The 20,228-nt window shown below is 36.3% G+C and overlaps 1 protein-coding gene and 1 non-coding gene across 3 annotated transcripts in view; one reads left to right on the forward strand and one right to left on the reverse strand.

Annotated features, from left to right (window-relative positions):
- The window catches only part of PIAS1 (protein inhibitor of activated STAT 1), a 125,357-nt gene that overhangs the window by 17,719 nt on the left and 87,410 nt on the right, over positions 1-20,228 (reverse strand). For both annotated transcript variants that reach the window (XM_043919822.1, XM_043919821.1), the window contains exons 7-8: positions 16,350-16,455; positions 5,753-5,826 (exon numbers count right to left, since the gene is read on the reverse strand). In XM_043919822.1, the coding sequence (XP_043775757.1) occupies positions 5,753-5,826; positions 16,350-16,455 (180 nt within the window). The remainder of the gene's footprint in view (positions 1-5,752; positions 5,827-16,349; positions 16,456-20,228) is intronic.
- Positions 6,295-6,401, forward strand: LOC122706085. Its single transcript, XR_006344326.1, has one exon. It is a non-coding gene; the product is annotated as a U6 spliceosomal RNA (small nuclear RNA).

Genomic DNA, 20,228 nt, shown 5'->3' on the forward strand with positions numbered 1-20,228 from the left:
CCTTAACCATCTTAAAGTGTACAATTCAATAATACTGTGTTCACACTACTGTATGACACATCTCTAGAACTTTTTAATCTAACACCACTGAAACCCTCCACCCAGCCCGTAGTAATTGTCTATTTTCTGTTTCCATGATTTTGACTACTTTAGATACCTCATGAGTGGAAGCATATGGTATTTATGCTTTTGTGACTAGCTTATTTTGCTTACTGTAATATTATCAAGGCTTATCCACCCTGTAGCATATGACAGGATTTCCTTCTTTTTTTCATGTTGCATACATAATATATCATATTTTATTTGTTCACCTCTTGATGGACATTTGGGTTGCCTCCACCTCTTGGCTATTGTGAATAACATTGTGATGAATGTGGTTATGCAAATTATTTCTTCGAGATCTTACTTTGAATTCTTTCAGATATATGAATTGATGGCTCACATATTCACTTTATTTTTAACTTTCTGAGGTACCTCCACACGGTTGTCCATAATGGCTACAGCACTTTCTATTCCCATCAAGAGCGCACCAGGGTTCCGGTGTCTGCGGCCCCCTTGCTGACACTTGTCATCTTGTTTTTTTGATTGGAGCTAACCTGATGGGCATGAAGTGGTTATCTCATATGTGCTTTCGATATGCATCTCCTTAATGACGAGCAGTGTTGAACATCTTTCCGTGGGCTGCTGGCCATCTATGTATCTTCTTTGGAGAAAGGTCTATTTAAGTCCTTTGCCTATTTTTAATCAGGTTTTTTTTTTTTTTTTTTTTTTGCTGTTGGGTTGCAGAAGTTCCTTATATATTCTGGATATTGACCCCTTCTCAGGTATAAAATTCTCAATTATTTTCTCCCATTCCCTAAGCTGTTTTTTCACTCTGTTAATAGTTTCCTTTGATAAGCAGAAGTTTTTAAGTTTGGTGCAGTCCTGTTGGTCTGTTTTTGCTTTTGTCACTTGTGATTTTAGTGTGATATCCAAGAAGTAATTGCCAAATTCAACTGAAGCTTTCCCCCCATGTTTCTTCTGGGAATGTAACAATTAAAGGTATTATGGTTTAGATATTAAATCTATGTTGAGTTAATTTTGAGGGTCCAACTTCATTATTCTGCATGTGAATATCCAGTTTTCCCAATGCCATTTGTTTAAAGGCTATCTTTTTCCCATCATGCAGTACTGGCATTCCTAGGCATTTGATCATATATGCTGCAAAAATCTGTTTTTGGGCCACTGGTCTACATTATCTATTAATATCATTATGTCAATACTACACCATCTTAATTACTATTGCTTTCTAGCATGTTTTGAAATCAGGGAATGGAAGAGCTCAAATTCTGTTTTCATTAAAATTGCTTTGGTTACTCGGAGTCCCTTGAGATTTCATAAAAATTTTAGGATTTTTTTTTTTTTAATTTCTGCAAAACATGCCAATGGGACTTGATAAGAACAATGAATCTATAAATCCCTTTGGTAGTATGGACATTTTAACAATGTTAAGTTTTCTAGTCCATAATTATAGGATGTCTCATTTATTTCTATATTCTCTGAATTTTTGCAATGTTTTATAATTTTCAATCTCCTTGGTTGAGTTTAATCCTAAATATTTTATCCTTTTTGATGCTATAGTAAATGGGAGGCTCAGACGGTGAAGTGTCTGCCTACAATGCGGGAGACCCAGGTTTGATTCCTGGGTTGGGAAGATCCCCTGGAGAAGGAATGGCAACCCACTCCAGTACTCTTGCCTGGAAAATCCCATGGATGGAAGAGCCTGGTGGGCTACAGCCCATGGGGTTGTAAAGAGTCGGATACGACTGAGCGACTTCACTTTCTTTTCTTTCTTTGTTTCCTTTTCAGTTTGGTCACTTAGTTCCTTTTCAGAAAGACAAATTAACTTTTTAAAATTTTATTTATTTATTTTTGACTGTGCTGGATCTTTGTTGCTGCATGGACTTTCTCTAGCTGGGGCGAGTGGGGGCTACTCTTTGCTGCAGCATGTGGGATTTTCATTGCTGTTGCTTCTCTTGTGGAGCACTGGCTTTAGGGCACGCAGGCTTCAGTAGGTGTGGCTCCAGGCGCTAGAGCACAGGCTCAATAGCTGTGGCACACGGGCTGAGTTGCTCTGCAGCATGTAGGATGTTCCTGGATCAGGAATCCAATCCGTGTCCCCTACATTGGTAGGTGGATTCTTTCCACTGAGCCACCAGGGAAGCCCAAAAGGCCACTAACTTTTGACTGCTACTTTGTGCTGATTTTGACTATAACTTTTTTAGTTCTAACAAGTTTTTTGTTTGTTTGAGGAATCTTAAGGGGAGTTTTCTACATAAAAGATCATGTCATCAGAAAACAGAAGTTATTTTACTTCTTCCTTTCCAATCTACCACCAGCCCAAATGTTCTGGATAGAACTTCCAGTACTATGTTGAACAGCAGTGGTGCAAATGGGCATCCTTGTCTTGTTCCTTACCTTGGAGGAACAGCTTTCAAGTCTTTCCACACTGAGTATAATGCTCATTGTGGGCTTTTCATATATGGCTTTTAATATGTTGAGGAAGCATCCTCCTATTTCTAGTTTGCTGAGTATTTTTATCATGAAAGGGTGTTGAATTTTATTAAATGCTTTTGTAAGTTTTTTCTATATTGATTGAGATGTGGGTTTTGTGCTCCATTTTGTTAATGTGCTCTATTACAATGATTTATTTTTGTATGCTGAACCAGTCTTACAATTCCAGCTATGAATTCCACTTGGTCTGGTATGTGATTATTCTAATGCACTGGTGAATTCAGTTTGCTAGAATTTTGTTCAAAGTTTTTGCATCATTATTCATCAGGGATACTGGTATGCAGTTTTCTAGTTTGTTTCATTTTGTCTTGTCTTGTGTCTTTGTGTGGTTTTTGGGATCAGTAACACTATCCTCAAAGAATGAGTTTGGGAGTGTTCTTTCTTTAATTCTTTCTAAGAGTTTGAAAAGGCTTGGTGTTAATTCTTTAAATGTTTGGTAGGATTCTCCACTGAAGCCAAGGGGTCCTAGCCTTTTCTTTGTTGGGAGGTTTTTCATTGCTGCTTCAATCTCCTCACTAGTTAGAAGTCTGTTCAGATTTCTTATTTCTCCATGATTCAATCTTGGTAGATTATATGCTTGCAGGAATTTATCTACATCTTCTAGATTATCTAATTTGTTGGCATAACAGTCTCATAATCCTTTTGATTTCTGTGACATTTGTTATAATGTCTCTTCTTTCATTTCTAATTCTACCTATCTGAATCTTTCTTCTTTTTTCTTAGTTTAGTTAGCTAAGGGCTTGTCAATTTTGTTGATCTTTCAAAAACCAACTCTTAGTCTCGTGACTTTTTTTGGACTGTTTTTCCAGTCTCTATTTCATTTATCTCTTTTCTAATCTTTATTCTTTCCATGTGCTGACTTCGGCTTTAGTTTTCTAGTTCCTTGAGGTACAAGATTAGGTTGTTGATTTGACTTCTTTCTTAACGCAAGCATTCACTGCTATAAACTTTCCTCTTCCTACTATTTCTGCTGCATCTTGTAAATTTTGGTATACTGTATTTTTATTTTCATTTGTCTTCAAATATTTTCTAAATGCCCTGTGACCTCTTCTTTGATTCATCGGTTGAGAATGTATTATTAAATTTCCATGTGCTTGTGGATTTTTCTGTTTTCTTCCTGTTACTGATTTCTAGTTTCATCACATTGTGATCAAAGAAGATATTTTATATGATTTTAATCTTACATTTGTTAGGACTTGTTTTGTAGCCTAACCCATGCTCTATCTTAGAGAACGTTCTGCGTGCCCTTGAGAAGAATGTGTATTCTGCTTCGTTGGGTGCAGCATACCTATATCTGTTAGGTGCAACTGGTATACAGTGTTGATTAAGCTCTTTGCTTACTTACTGATCTTCTGTCTGGTTGTTCTATCAATAACCAAAGGTGGGGTATCAAAGTCTACTACTATTAATATTATTGTGTTGCTGTCTATTTCTCCCTTCAGTCCTGTCAACTACTGAATCATATACATGGGAAAGAATTTAAAATAATTATACAGGGACTCCCCTGGCAGTCCAGGGGTTAGGACTCTGCCTTTCCAATGCAGAGGGCACGGGTTTGATCCCTGGTTGGGGAACTAAGACCCCATATGCCACGTGGCATGGCAAAAAGAAAAAAAAAAAACAAAAACCCCAAAACCCAAACAAACAAAAATCCTGGAGTCAAAATATTTTCCCTATAAAAATGACTGGCCATAGTAAGGGAAAAACAGATAGAAGGATATATACAAAATGATAGGTTTAGTGGTTTTTCTTAATTTCACTATATTTTTTCTGTAATTTATAGATGCTTAATAGTGAACAGAAGTTCTCTTAACAAAAGTTTTTTTGTTAAAGCCATGCAAAATATTATATTATAAACTAATTCTTGAGCTACTGACTTTTTCATTACTTTTTGTGTTGAGGTGTGCTTTTCACACTTGTGTTGAGGTTTTATAAATTATAAGAGACTAAGATATAAGACAAAACAATCTTTATTTAAATTTTTTTTTAAGAATAAATTCACCTTAGATTAGTAGGATTTCAGTATTAAAAGCCTTCAATATCAAACTTGCCTGAACAATCCCAGCAAATGAAGAAATAGCTGAGTCCTCTTATTTTTCATATTTTCTCCCCAATTGAAATATGATTCATTACAGAACAAAAGGCAATCAAAATGTAACTTACTTTTAGTTTTTCACGTATTTTTGTATGAAAGCATCATTCAACTACCATTCCTACTATTGGTGGACCTAACATCAAATTAGTTAAGAAACAAACCTTAACAACATGTTTTTGGAAATATTTTCACTACCAGTTTTCACTTAGGCATTATATTTATTTTATAGAAATGATGAAACTGATCTCATTTTCTGGTTTAAAAATATGTCTAGTTGATTTTTATATGCATACCAATTCAATTATTCAGGTTAAACAATAGTTTTTAATTCTTGTTATAGTCATTGTTGGCAAAGTGATTAAGTTAAATGTATGAGTAATCATGGCCAGATTTTTATTCAGAAGCATACTATTTAATAAAATGAAATTTCAATAAATACACTAAAATGTTAACATGCCTTATTTGGAGATTTTACACTTAAGTCTGAGAGACAGTCATCTAATAACCATAATCAATATTAAATATAACTAAGAGTAGAACTATGGTGTTGGAGAAGACTCTTGAGAGTCCCTTGGACTGCAAGGAGATCCAACCAGTCCATCCTAAAGGAGATCAGTCTTGGGTGTTCACTGGAAGGACTGATGCTGATGCTGAAACTCCAGTACTTTAGCCACCTCATGCGAAGAGTTAACTCATTGGAAAAGACCCTGATGCTGGGATGGATTCGGGGCAGGAGGAGAAGGGGACGACAGAGGATGAGATGGTTGGATGGCATCACCAACTTGATGGACATGGGTTTGAGTAAACTCTGGGAGTTGGTGATGAAGAGGGAGGCCTGGCGTGCTGCGATTCATGGGGTCTCAAAGAGTCAGACACGACCGAGCGACTGAACTGAACTGAACTGAAGAGTAGAAAAATTTTATAGACATAAATTTGTTTAGATTTCAAATCCTAAGACTACATAATATCTTTTACTTTTCATAAACTCTTAAAAAGTGGGTATGTTTCAAGGTAACAGGATTTGTTAAATACTGGAAATACTTAATAAAAAAAAAGAAAATGTGTATTAAACCTCCTGGAGAGCAAATATTAGTTAGCACTTACTGGACATAGTAGAGAAACCCTCAGGCTGGTTGTAGCTATTTCACTGTCTGGATCCGCAGTCAACTTCTCTTTAACTGACATTCATCAAAGAAAAAGCAAACAAAAGAAGTTTATTAGAGATGTATCATTGATGCAACATAAGAAAAAGAATGAGGAACTTAAAAAAATGGTACTAAAGAATAATCTGCTCAATTATTTTCCAATCAACTGAATGGAAAAACAATTTTATAGTTTATAATCTCTACAATAAGCAAAGGAAGGAAAATGACCGTATACCTATCTATAGACTAACTACATTTCCTGTAAGCTTCCTATTTCTCACCGACAAAACAAAAGTTGCACTGCACTAACATAAAGGAAATTTATATAAGCAGGTTAACATAGTCACTGATGGCAGACCCTTCTTTTATAACACTAAGAAACTGGGTAAATATTTTCTTTCTTTTCAACTATGACAATTTTATTTTAAAAGAAATTAATAAAAACTATAAAATTAACATGTATAAAATTTTTACAAAGCTCAGATAATAAAAATATTTATTGTGCTCGCTTCGGCAGCACATATACTAAAATTGGAACGATACAGAGAAGATTAGCATGGCCCCTGCACAAGGATGACACGCAAATTCGTGAAGCGTTCCATATTTTTAAAAAAAAGAAAAAAAAATGTATTGTAAACATATTAATTCTAATTTCATATTGTAAAAAGAAAAAAGTTCAACTGCTTTTTAAAAAAACCATATAATTATTTGAGTTTTCTATTTATTTACCCATAACCTGATTAGTTACACTATCTTGGGCAAGTCAATCCTCTTCTATGAGATTAATTTAACTTCTTGGAAAATAACAACCCACACTATATAATCTCTAAGTCTTAGTTCAAATTTCCTGTGGTTCTTAAGAGAGGCAGCACTGGTAATTTTACTTTTAAAGCTATTCTGTTACTCTTGGTCAGTCTAATACAACAAGGATCTTTATACTTCTCATCTGCAAACCAGAGACATTCAGGTTACTTCTGAAAACCCTAGAACTTCAATTAAACTTCAACACAGAAGTGAGACAGGATATACCTAAATGTAAAATTCAAATAATTTTTGAAACTCTTTCACAGTAACTTTAAAGTCTGTATGTGTAAGGGGGCCCAAGCGGAGTAGTTGTGGACATAGTTAATCACAGAATTTCAGACCTGAGGTACAAGTGATTGTGACCAGACAGTTGACTGATAGATGGGTAGAAGCACAGATATGCATAGATACACAAAGAGAAGAAAAGGGAAAACTACTTGTATAAAGAAGAAGAATTTCAGAATAGATGTCTATTGAACTAACAGCCATTTATAAGAATTAAGAATCCTGCCTTTATTAAACTTGATGAGCATATAGTCTGAATTTTTTTTGAAGTAGTCCAAATCTTAGGTACTCTATACAACTGGATCTCAACTAAGATGCACATCAGAACTACCTACAGAACTTTCTAATTTATAATTGCCCACTGAATCAAAATGGAGCAGAGGGATACAAATAAGTAGTTTTTTATAAAAAGTTCCAGATGAGATTCTGATGACATACTAAAAAGTCATTTTATGGCCTGGAAATTCCAAAAATTTAAAGTCTACTTAACTTGTAAGCTATCACATCTAACAAGGCATACAATCCATGGATTTTGTCTGGAAAATAGTTATCACATCACTTAAATTATGAAAAACATGCTTTTGCCATTATAGACCCAATCCTTTCTTAAGATACATTTAATGAATAGTGTCTGCTTACAGGTGACAACTGCCGTATGATAAATGTGATTACTAACCATTTTACAACCACCCCTCTTAATACCCACACAGCAATACAAACAGCAATGGGAACAGTAACTGACTTTAGGTTTTGTCTATACGAAGTTCAGTGTTAGTACTCTGAAAAGACATGAAAAAGGAGAGGCAACCTGAGGCAGTGGTTCACAGCAAAGAATCTAGAGCCAGCCTAGGTTATAATTCAGCCTTAGTCACTTTTCTGTGCCTCAGTTTCATCATCTTGTAAATGAGAATAATATTAGGAGCTCATAGCATTGTTTTAAGAATTAAATGAGTTATTACAAACAAATGCTTTAAAATAACATTATTCTCAATAAATATTAGCTATTGTGTGGAATGGGGAGGGAGGTGGGAGGGAGGTTCAGGAGGGAGGGAAAAAATATTAGCTATTGCAACAAAATAAAATATGATTTGTATGTTCATTTCTTTCAGAGGTGAAAGATTTTTCTGAAATTATCTTAGAATCAGTTTGTCACTTTCTTTTAAGAAAAGCTTTGATTTCTCACCTTTGCCATTATAGATTCAATCAATCCTTTCATGTAAAGATACTTTTTAAGGATCTTGACTGAATTGAATTTAACCTACAGATCAAAATGGAGAGAACTGACATCTCTCCAGTAACAATACCGAGTGTTCTGATCCATTAACGTGATGTATCTCTCTGTTATTCAGTAAGTATTCAAAATACATACTTATTTTAGTTACTCTTACCAACATTTTATAGTTTTCAGCATACCAATCTTGCACGTATTTTGCATAATATATCCCTAAGTACTTCATTTTTTTGATGTTACAATTTTTATAAACTGACCATATAAATTCACACATTAGCTCAAGTAGCTTTTTTTTTTTTTTTGGTAGATTCTTTGGGATTTTTTTCCCTACACAATGATGTCACCTTCAAATAAAGACAATAACTATTATTCACTTCTAATCTGTTTCTTTTTTCTTGCATTACTGTGCTGGCTAGGATCTCAAGGGCAATGCTGAATAGTATTAAGAAAGATATTTTTGTCTTATTTTCAATCTTAGGGGTGAAGTTTCTACCATTTAATATGATATTAGCTAAAGGCTTCTTATAAAATACCCTTTCATACATTAAACAACCCCCTTGTCTCCACTTTGCTGAATTTTATCATGAATGGATATTGAAAGTGACCAAAAGCTTTTACTGAATCTATGGAGATGATCATATGATTTTTTTTCTTAGTTGGCTGAGAAGGTGAATTTTATTGACAGATTTTTAAAAATATTTAATGACCCTAATATTCCTGTATAAACTATTTGATCACTATGCATTAGCTTTTTATATACTATATTTAGTCAAAACAATTCTGAAAAAGAACAGGTTGGAGGACTACCTGATTTCAAGAATTACTATCAAGCTTTAGTTAGTAAGACTGTGTTATTGGTATAAACATAGACAAATAGGTCAATGGAAGATAATAAGGGAGTCCAGAAATAAATTTATATACCTATCATCAATTGGTTTTTGGCAAAGGTGCCAAGATAATTAAATGGAGGACAAATTAATATTTTTGACAAATGTTATAGAACAACTGGGTATCTATATGGGGAGAAAATGAACCTATAAGTTTACCTTGTATCCCATATAAAAATTAATTTCTGATAAATTGTAAGGACTTCCCTGGTGATCCAGTGGCTAAGAATCCACCTGCTAACGCAGGGGGCCTGGGTTTGATCCCTGGTCTGGGAAGAGTCCACATGCCCGTGGAGTAACGGAGCCTGTGTGCCATGAGTCTCTGCTCTGCAACAAGAGAAGCCACTGCAGTGAGAAGCCCATGCACTGCAACTAGAGAGTAGCCCCTGCTTGCTGCAACTACAAAAAGCCTGCATGCAATAACAAAGACCTAGCAGAGCCAAAATTAATGTAAAATAAATTGCAGACCTAAACTGAAAACTAAAACAACAAAACTTCTAGAAGTAAAATGTTTGTGATCTTGGATTTGGCAAAGATTTCATAGTATACAAAAAGCATAAACTATAAAAGAAATGGGAAAAATTTGAAGAGACATTTCATCAAAGAAGCTGGAAGGATGGCAAATAGGCACATGAAAAGATGTTTAACATCATCAGTCATTAGAAAAGCGCAAATTAAAACCACAAATGACGTATCACCTACAGAGTAATCAGAACAGCAAAATCAAAGCAGCCTGACAATACCTACTGCTAGTGAGAATTGGGAAAAACTCAAAATCTCAAATCTTATTGGAAAGAATGAAAAAATGGAATATGCACTTCATAAGAAACTGCCAATCTCTTTTCCATACATTTATCATGTGATCCAGCAATCCTATTCCTGAGTACTTACCCAACAGAAATGAAAACGTTCACAAAACTGAGATATTCGTACGCAAAATGTAAATGTTTCCAGCAACTTTATTCATAACGAAAACCTGGGAACAATCTAAATATCCATCAATTGACAAATGGATAAACAAATTACAGTACCAATAAATGGAACATTACTCAGTAATAAAGAGCTCAAACTACACAAATGAGCCTAAAAGTATTATACTATGTGAAAGAAATCAGAAATGAAAGGCAGGGGGTGGGATGAATTGGGATTAACATATATACACTATTGATATTATATATAAAATAGAGAATTAATGAGAATCAATTGCATAGCTCAGGGAACTCTACTCAATGCTCTGTAATGATCTAAATAGGAAAGAAATTTAAAAAAGTGGGGGGGATGTATGTACATGTAAAACTGTTTTACTTCATTGTATACTAGAAACTAATTCAACACTGTAAAGCAATTATACTTCAATAAAGTGTGTGTGTGTTAGTCACTTAGTCGTGTCTGACTCTTTGCGACCCCATGGACTGTAGCCTACCAGGCTCCTCTGCCCCTGGGACTCTCCAAGAAAGAATACTGGACTGGGCTGCCATTCCCTTTCCCAGGGGATCTTCCTGACCCAGGGATCGAACCCAGGTCTCTCACATGGCAGGCAGATTCTTTACCATCTGAGCAACCAGGGAAGCCTTCAGTAAAAAAATAATTAAAAAAAAAAAAATGGCTACAGGTTGTGGGATTTCAAATATCTGAAATTCTGGAAAAGGAAAAACTACGGAGACAGAAATCATATTCATGGTTATGGGAACCAGGGGAGAAGAAATGATAGGAAGTGTGAAGGTCCACAGAGGAACTTTCTGGGGTGAAGAATGTTACATGTTTTCATTGTAACATGTGGTTCATGATTGCATATAACTGTCAAACTCAGAATGTACACTTAAAAAGGTGAATTTTTACTGCTTGTAAACTTTGATAAACACAACCAAAAGACTGAAGAAGAAAGGTAGGGTATGGGAATCATTATGTTAAATTTCAGAAGAAAGTATGAAGGAAAGACAAAGTAAGTAAAGTATTCATCCTTTGTGGCCATTTGAGTGAAAACTAAAAACAAGACATGATATTTATCCTGCTGCATCAACCAACATGTGATAAGTCTTCCAGGAATTCAAGTTTTCTTGTGTCACTGTGAGCTGCAGCAGTATATTACTTTATGACCCATAACAAAGTTACAGTTAGCCACATTTAAAATTAATCTTTGAAAATCCCTGTTGTCCTGTGCTATGAGAGTTGGCCACTAATCACATGTGGTTATACTTAACTTTAACCAAATTTAAAATTCAGTTTCTCAGTTGCACTACCACATTTCAAGTGCTCAGCAGACACATGGTGCTGGTGGCTACCACACGGGACAGGACATTTCCATCATCACAGATGTTCCATCAGTGCTGCTCTGGGTTAAAAAAGATTTCTATCCTTCTTAGAATTTTAAGGCTGGAAACAACTGAACATATTAAGTCCAACATGTTCATTTTATAAACGAAGAAAACAAGAGGCACAGAGATGTGATCTTTCACTCAAGATCTCTTCTCATCAGTTTACTTAACAGAAGTCTTAGGGTCTTCTATGTGCCAGACCCTGGGAATTCAAAGAAAGATAAGATTAAATTCCTGCCTAAAGGAATTCATAGTCTAGATGGGCGCATCGGCTCTGGGGGTTCTGAGCACGCAGGCTAACTAGAATTAGGCAAAGGAGGTAACACGGAAGTTTGAGTCATAGAGAACAATACTGACACAGCACTGAGGAAAAGAAAAGAATTCATTATTTCTGGAATATAAAGAATGAGAGAGGAGTGAATACACATGACATCAGAAAGTAATAAACAGATGCCACACCATGGAAAGCTATATGTTTAAGTCATCCTAAGAAACTTAGTTTTTTTTTTAAATTTTTATTTGTTTTTGGCTGTATTGAGTCTTTGTTGCTGCACCGGCTTTTCTTTAGTTGTGGTGTATGGGCTTCTCATCGTGATGGCTTCTCTTGCTGAGCAGCACAGGCTCTAGGTAATGCAGGCGTCAGTAGCTGTGGCGTCCAGGCTTAGCTGCCCCACGGCATGTGGGATCCTCCCACATGGGATCAGGCTTTGAACCCATGTCTCCTGCATTGGCAGGTGGATTCTTTACCACTGAGCCAGGAGGGAAGCCCTCAAAGTTAGTTTTTATTCCATTGGTGTTAGCCAGCCATGGATTGCAAAAAAATAGGTAAGGTTAGGTCATATTAGTCATTTAGGTTGCTATCAGAAGAGAGACAGGAAAAGGGGGGCCAAGAAAGGAGAGGAATATATAATTCAAGAATAGGTTTTTGAAATAAACTTAGGATATGAGAGCTTAAATGAGGTCAGTGATGGTAGGGAGAGAAAATTTGGCAAGAGTTGAGAAATATTTAGGGTTTATGTCTGATAGAACTTGTGAGTTTTCACTCCTTGAATTAGAGGAAACAGTATTATGTTTCAGTGACGACAGCTACATGTATCTACATTTGAAATTCAGGGGAAGGTCTGGAATGAAAATATTTATTTGGGAGTTGGTGCTAACTTAAACCACAAAGGTAAATGTGATAATCTCTAGCGAAAGTATGTATAGAAGTGGACTAAGGACAAAAACCCAGGGAAAACAAACATGCAGGACGCTTCCCTTAAGAGAATCCACTGAAGGCAAGTGACTGAGAAGAGAGACAAGAATTTCCAGGGGAAAGTTGTTAACACGAAATGTAGCAAAAAATACCTAAGTTATAAGCTGAAAAAACAAACTTTAAATTCTGCAATCAGACTGTCACTTGTGATATCTACAAGAGTAGTTTCAGTGGAATGATGGGAGTTAAAAGTACACAATGGTTTGCAGTGAGGAGGTAGAAAGGGAAGTGTAGACTAATCTTTGAGGAAACTAGGATGAGAATAGGAGGAATACAGGTTCCTAGAGAGTACCTTGCTTTTGTATTATTTAAAGGATGAAAAAGACCTGACAGTGAAGGTTGACAGAAAGAGCCTGTGGAGAGGAAGGAACTGAAAATACAGGACAGAGAGCAGATAAGTGAGCAGACAGGCCTCATAATACTGTTTCTGAGCATCTCCATCTGAATGCCTCATAGACATCTAAAATACCAAAAATCCGAGGATGGACTCTGATCTTGCTCCTGCAACCTGATCTTTTCAACACTGTTTTCCATTTGAGTAAATGGCACTACCATGTAAGCTAGTGCCTAGTAAGAAACCCAGAACTCCTTCTTCATTTCTTTTTCTTTGCTCCCCACACATAATCACCATTCTCCCCTTCAACATCTCTCAAAATATCAACTCCTATCTTCATCATTACTACTTCAGTTCAAGACAACATCTCTGTACAATTGGGTTTCTAACTGGCTCACTTACATCAGCCTAGCTCCCCTTCAATTCAGTCTACTAAGTGATCTTTTCATTGCCCATATCCGGTCATACTGCTCTGCTTAAAAATCCTTTAAGGGTCTTCTGTCATTTATCTTTATATCACCTATAAGAACTCACTCCATGGCTATCTCTCTGGCCACTTTCCTCCTTTGTTCTCTCCACTCCAACTCCACTAGCCTTGTCTCTTGATATATTCTCCTCCTATGTTGGGGCTTAATTCCTCCTCATCCTTATAATCTTGCCTTAAACATCACAGCACCAGAGAACTATGTTCTCCTGCTGTTACCTCCAGAGTTCCCCGTCTTTCTTCTTTAAGACACATGTCACAACTGTAATTCATTAGTGACTTGTGCAATCATTTAATTTTGTCTTTCCCATCAGACTGCAAACTTCTCAAGGATGCAGAAACAGCGTATGTTTTGCTCTTATAATACCATGTTCTCCTGTGCCTGGAACACAGTAGACTCTTAAACAATTTCTTGAATGAGACAAATGAATCAATAGATTAATTTGGGGCAGGAAAAGGGACGTCTCCTCCTGAGATTGAAGAGAATAAATAAGGATGAGTACGAATGAAGTTATGGTGACATTATGGAAGAAATGGACAATTTAGAGAAGTCATATAGCACCAATTTTCTTACACTGACAGTGTGTTGAAAGAGGGGGAATATTGTTTAAGTATGGCCAAGGTTTAAAATGTCTGCTCAGGGGAAAAAGAAGCGGAGACAGGAACCTGACCAAGAATTAGTAAAGGACTCTTTTGTGATAGTTATGAGGGGAAAACTACATGAAGGTAGAAACCACAATACAAAAATCTACTAAAACAAATGAACCAGAGAGTGGATTTCTCTGTGAAAAGCCTAAATACTATTGACTTTAGTTCAGGAATAATGTCTGATTTATTTTTGCCAGTAGAATTTATTGATAAGAATAACTTACAATGAACCTATTTGGAGGTAATTAGATCCTTCAAAATATCTGAGAAATCCACCAACATTTTCTTCTGTCAAGTTGTTTCACACAATCTTTTAATTACATAATTAATATGCTGGGAAAGTTACTTCTTTAGAGATAGCATAAAGGCAAACAATCTGTTCTTTAGTCAATTACAACAAATGTTTTATTGGTAGGATCCAATGAATCTTTTGTTGGTTCCCCAGGCCAATTAAGATAAGATACAAAGTGTGACAAAAATCCTACCCAATCTCCAACTATTCTCCACTTCCAGGATGCATGAGAGATGAAACAAACAGCTTTGGAGTTAAGTAGCTTTTCCAGCTTAACAGTGGCTAACAGCGTTTGTGCCAGTGAAGAAAGTAACTCTAGGCTCACCTTTCCACTCCCCCTCCAGATGGTGCTACAGCTACAAATGGAGAAGAGTTTACAGCCTGAACAAAGACAGCTTGCCTTATTACTGTTGTGCCATTTAATAGCTTCATCAGCTTTTAGCTTTATTTCCTGGTATGACCTTTTCCACACAGGCTCCCATAATTTAATAATACTTTCTGACTAAATGACAGTCTAATACTATGTGGCAAATACCAAGATTCTCAAGAGAATGACCAGGAATGGAGTGTGAAAAAAGAAAAATTCTTCTCTTCATGTTCCTTCAAAGCAGGTGTTGGTCCCTTCTCTTACTTTTAGGGTCCCTCACTATCTCCTTGGCCTTGGCAAATGGTGCTTCTACTCCCTTAGACATCAACCAGGCCTCCAGCTCTCCACTGTCTATCAAGGAATGCCTACAGAGGCATTAGCCACCAGTGTGCTCCTCTTGACTCAGAATATTTGCATTTTTTAAAAGAGCCTCTTTAAAGTAGAAAAATCCTTCAATGAACTCTTAAGGGCATACTGATATTCAGAGGTAGTGGAATCTTTTACTTTGGTATGAAAACAGGTTAGAACAAAAATAAACGCTATGCCACAAAGGGAAGCAAGAGGAAAGGTGGTCTTACTGCTTGAGTTTTTTTTTTCTATCAGAATGTTCCTAACTACAAATCTGATAGGGGCTCCATTAACCAACTCACATCAAGAATGTCCTTAACGGTAGCCATCTAACCTTCATCTGTAAAAGTTTTGTGTTCCAAGTGCCCATTTCCAGATACCCGCAAATTCATTCATGAAGAATCTACTTCTTATAAAGAAGAGAATAAAGGAAGAGCTTAGTTTACTTCTTTGGAAAGGCCGTCAACCTCTGGGCTTAACCCTCACTGAGGGCAGAATAGTTTAGTTGCACTTTTCTACCTCTCAAGTTCAACAGAACAAAAGGAATGATCCTTTCTACCTAAGAATGCAGATTTTGGAGGAGTGTTAGATTATCATGTGGTATCATGTGGTATCTTGTTACAGATGAGGAACGAGCAATTCAGAGGAGGTAGACTGACTTTCCAAGGCTACACAGTTGACTAAAAGCAGAACTTATTTCATTATTTTATCTACCACCCCACTGACTTTCTTTTTACTTTGTTAATGCAGGGATGCTGTCATCACATATCCCTGGACGTTTTTCCTGGATAAACTTTTAATACACAATAATTGTTGTAAAATATATGCCAAGATTTTCTTTCCATCTTCTAAAATTCCTGAACATTTATTTTTATGAAGCTTTGGTAAAATATTCTGTGTTCATATACTGATGTTACAAAGTTAATTTTAAGATCAATAAAATACAAATTATACAATAAAGGTCATGACAAAGATATTAAAACTTTTTTTTTGGCCACACCATGCAGTATGTGAGATCTTAATTCCTCAACCAGGGAATTAATGTGAGATCTTAATTCCTCAACCATGCTCCCTGTAGTGGAGGCATGGAGTCTTAACCACTTGGCTGCCAAGGAATTCCCTAAAACTACTGTTAAGTCTTGAATCACTCTAGCTCACAAAACAAGGTTTTCAGTGTTTTAATTCACAGTGACAACCTCTAGTAAAAAAAAAAAAAAATCTAAAATTTCTTGAGTTGAAAAAACACTATTCTAATTTTTACCAAAACAGTTCAGCTGCATAAATAAAACAAGATTATCATACGTACTTAAAGCTCTAGAATGATCCGGGTTCCTTATTCCCTTTGCTCGTAACCTCTGAAGAAGAACTGTTGAGGACAACTGTTTTACAAGATACACTGCCATGGAATAGTTCTGGAAAACAAACAAACAAACAAAAAACGATGTAGAAAACAAACAACATATGTAAGTAAATAGGTATATCTACTTTAATCCCAAAATGATAGAGAAAGAAAATTAACACCTGTTAAAACACCTACTGTGTGCAAACACTATCTTAGGTGTTTTCATGAACAGTAATTCGTTTAATCTTAACCAAAAAGCTGCTGAGGAAAGTGAAATGCAGAGAAGTAAAAGAATTTGCCCTAATTTTGCAACTTTCAAGAGATAAAGCCAGATCTGTCATGCTTCTGTATTACTTGACTACCTATGCTTGAAGCTAACCATTTTAGGCACTTTTGTAAAAGAACATTGTTAAACATAAATATAAACCAAGGCCAATAAGATGTCAAAGTCATCGTAAACCATATTTAGTAAGTAACGGTAGCTATTTAAAAAATTACAAATTAGCTTGGTAATTTATACCATTTACCTCTCTCTATGCTTTAGTTATTGAAAAGACCCTGCTGGGGCTATTACCACAATAAGCAGAGGGAATACTGAACCGTCAAAGAGAAGTCGCTGGTTTGGCAAGTGAACAGATGAATGTCCATCACCAGCAGAGGGATTAACCAGAGATGCAAGTAGGAAAAGAGAAACAAAGAAAAAGTTGATCAACAAGGCAAAGGAAAGGGTACATGACTGGATAAGAGGAATAAAAGAGGGCTGAAGCTTATGAAGGGTAAGAGAGGTAAATGAGGAGGCCCACTTTCCACTTGGTATTGGAATCAAGAAGATCAAGTGACTGGGAAAGAAGCAAAAGGAAAAATAGTTATTGCCATCTTCAATTTATTAGCTATATAGAGCTTTGTATGCACTCTTAATGTATGCTATCCACTTCATTTAAACCTCAAAGAAGGCCTGTGAGAGATAGGTAGGGCAAGTACTTTTCTAAGTAAAGGATTGATGCAATGGAAGCACACAGAATATTTTTTAATTTAAAATTTAAAAACGTATGTAATCTGCTCATGATCATGTACCTGCTTGGTGACAAAGGTGGCACTAGAAATCAAGAGGAAAGAGTAGGGATATCAAGACAAAGGACTAATGGCCAAGGCCAGAGTGGTTCTCTATAGATCTTAACTTCACACACCATTTGATTTGACCCTCCTAACCTAGTCCAATGTACATCTCAACTTGCATTTACGTCCACTTTCTGGAAAACACATTGCCCTCTTTTGGCAAGAGAATATATCCCATAATACCCTCTGGAAGGTCACATTTTCATTTACAGAAACTTACTGGTGCTCACATGTTATACAATTTCTGGGGGGAAAAGAAAAGTACCAAAGAAGCTAATGTGAGAAGGATAAATTAGGAGTCTTGGATTAACATATACACACTTCTGCAATGCAGAAAACCCCGGTTCAATTCCTGGGTTGAGAAGATCCCCTGGAGAAGGGATAGACTACCCACTCCAGTACTCTTGGGCTTTCCTGGTAGCTAAGACTATAAAGAATCTGCCTGCAAATCGGGAGACCTGGGTTCAATCCCTGGGTTGGGAGGGCATGGCAAACCACTCCAGTATTCCTGCCTGGAGAATCCCATAGACAAGAAGCCTGGCAGGCTGCAGTCTATGGTGTCACCAAGAGTTGGACATGACTGAGTGACTAAGCACAGCACATACATAAAATATAATCAACAAGGACCTACTAAATAGCACAGGGAACTCTGTTCAATACTCTGTAATAACATAGACGGAAAAGAATCTGAAAAAGAAAGGATACATGTATATGTAAAACTGAGTCACTTTGCTGTCCACCTGAAAGTGACACAACACTGTACATCAACTGTACCTCAATATAAAATAAAAGTTAAATTTAAAAACTTAGAGCTAATTTACTTTCATCAGGGGTTTCCCTGGTGGCTCAGACAGTAAAGAATCCACCTGCAATGCAGGAGACCCAGGTTCAATCCCTGGCACAGGAAGGTCCCCTGGAGAAGGGAATGGCTACTCACTCCAGTATTCTTGGCTGGAGAATTCCAAGGACAGAGGAGTATGGTGGGCTACAGTCCATGGGGTTGCAAAGAGTCGGACATGACTGAGCGACTAACACACATACACACGTACTTTCATTAATAAATCCCATAATTAAACATAATTATTTTTAGTAGTCTTTCTTTTGCCACGGTAAGCAGGCTTTTTCTCTAGCTGCAGCGAGTGGGGGCTACTCTCTAGTTGCAGTGCATGGGCTTCTCGTCGAGGTGGCTTCTCTTATCACGGAGCGTGGCTCTAGGGTGTGTGGGCTTTAGTAGTTTCGACTCCTGGGCTCCAGAGCACAGGCTCAATAGTTGTGCGCCACAGGGATCAAATCCATGTCTCCTGCATTGGCAGGTGGATTCTTTACCACTAAGCCACCAGGCAAGTCCCAAATCTTCTAATTTATTAATGAGGAACAAATAACTGAAAATTTGCCAAAATTTTAGACTGACAACAAACACACCAATCTAATATAAAACTAAAAAACTTCTTTTAGAAAAAAAAAATCCTATTCATCTTTATTATTTGATGAATGCTTTAAGTATGACAGAAACTGAAGAAATGCTAATTAACACTGTGAAATCATATACTGACAGCTTGAATATTCAGAATCACCTAAGGTTTTATATAGATTTTTAAGGAGAGATCAAGTAGAAACCACAGGTACAAGTGAAAATATATGTTCACTCTAGTTGAAACATATAACAAGCAAAAAAGCAAAGAGATGGTCAGCTGTTAACAAACACCACTTATACTGATAATATGGAATTAAATTTTATATCACATGAAATTCAGCAGCAACTCCCCACTCCAAAAAAAGAAAACCCACCTTCATAGTGATATAGTATCACTTCTAGGTGGATGGTAACATACTAATCCAGCTACCCTTTCAAAGTGCTATCTAACTCCAACTACTGAAATACATTGCACTACACTATTGCTTTTGTCAAATGCTCTTTCAAAGAGTCTTCAAAACTGTCTAATGAGTTCACAGGACATTTTCTTCATTATTAAGATATAATATACACATTAAGTATCAATATTTATACAAGTATCTAAACTTCTCTACAATGACAGTTTAATAAATACTAGATGCAGTGATTACTCTGAAGTTATAATATTGTTCACTTATTTCCTTCAAGCACTGTAGTAGCTTTTTCTTTTACAGTTTTTTAATTGACATATAACATTGCATAAGTTTTAAAGTGTACAACATGTTGACTGTAAAGAGTTAAAATAAATTGTAAGATGGTTACCACCACTATAGGCTTCCTTGGTTGCTGAGATAGTAAAGAATCTGCCTGTAATGCAGGAGACCAGGGTTCAATCCCTAGATCAGGAAGATCCCCTGGAGAATTTCATGGACAGAAGAGCCTGGTGGGCTGTAGTTCACGGGGTCACAAAGAGTCAGACATGACTGAGTGACTAACATTCCCACTCACCACCTTACCACATTTCCTTTGAAGACATAATGGCAACATTTCTCAATAAAAACTAATAATATAGAAATTAATCCTCCAAACAGTAAGAGATCCTACATGTACTATTTAGAGTATCTTCATAAGCTGAATAAAACTAGTGATCAAAAAACAAACTAATAAGTTACTTTTGCAGCTTTAAAAAAGAATAATTTACTTTCAGCGTTTTACCTCAAAAAAGATCTCCAACTTTTAGATCAGGGTCTACATAAAGATCTTACCTGGGAGATCTTCAAATCACTGAAGATACTATACTGTTTTCTTTCTAACCTGTGGAACGTTTCCCATGG

This window comes from Cervus elaphus, chromosome 12, assembly GCF_910594005.1.
Source record: "Cervus elaphus chromosome 12, mCerEla1.1, whole genome shotgun sequence".
Taxonomy (NCBI): Eukaryota; Metazoa; Chordata; class Mammalia; order Artiodactyla; family Cervidae; genus Cervus; species Cervus elaphus.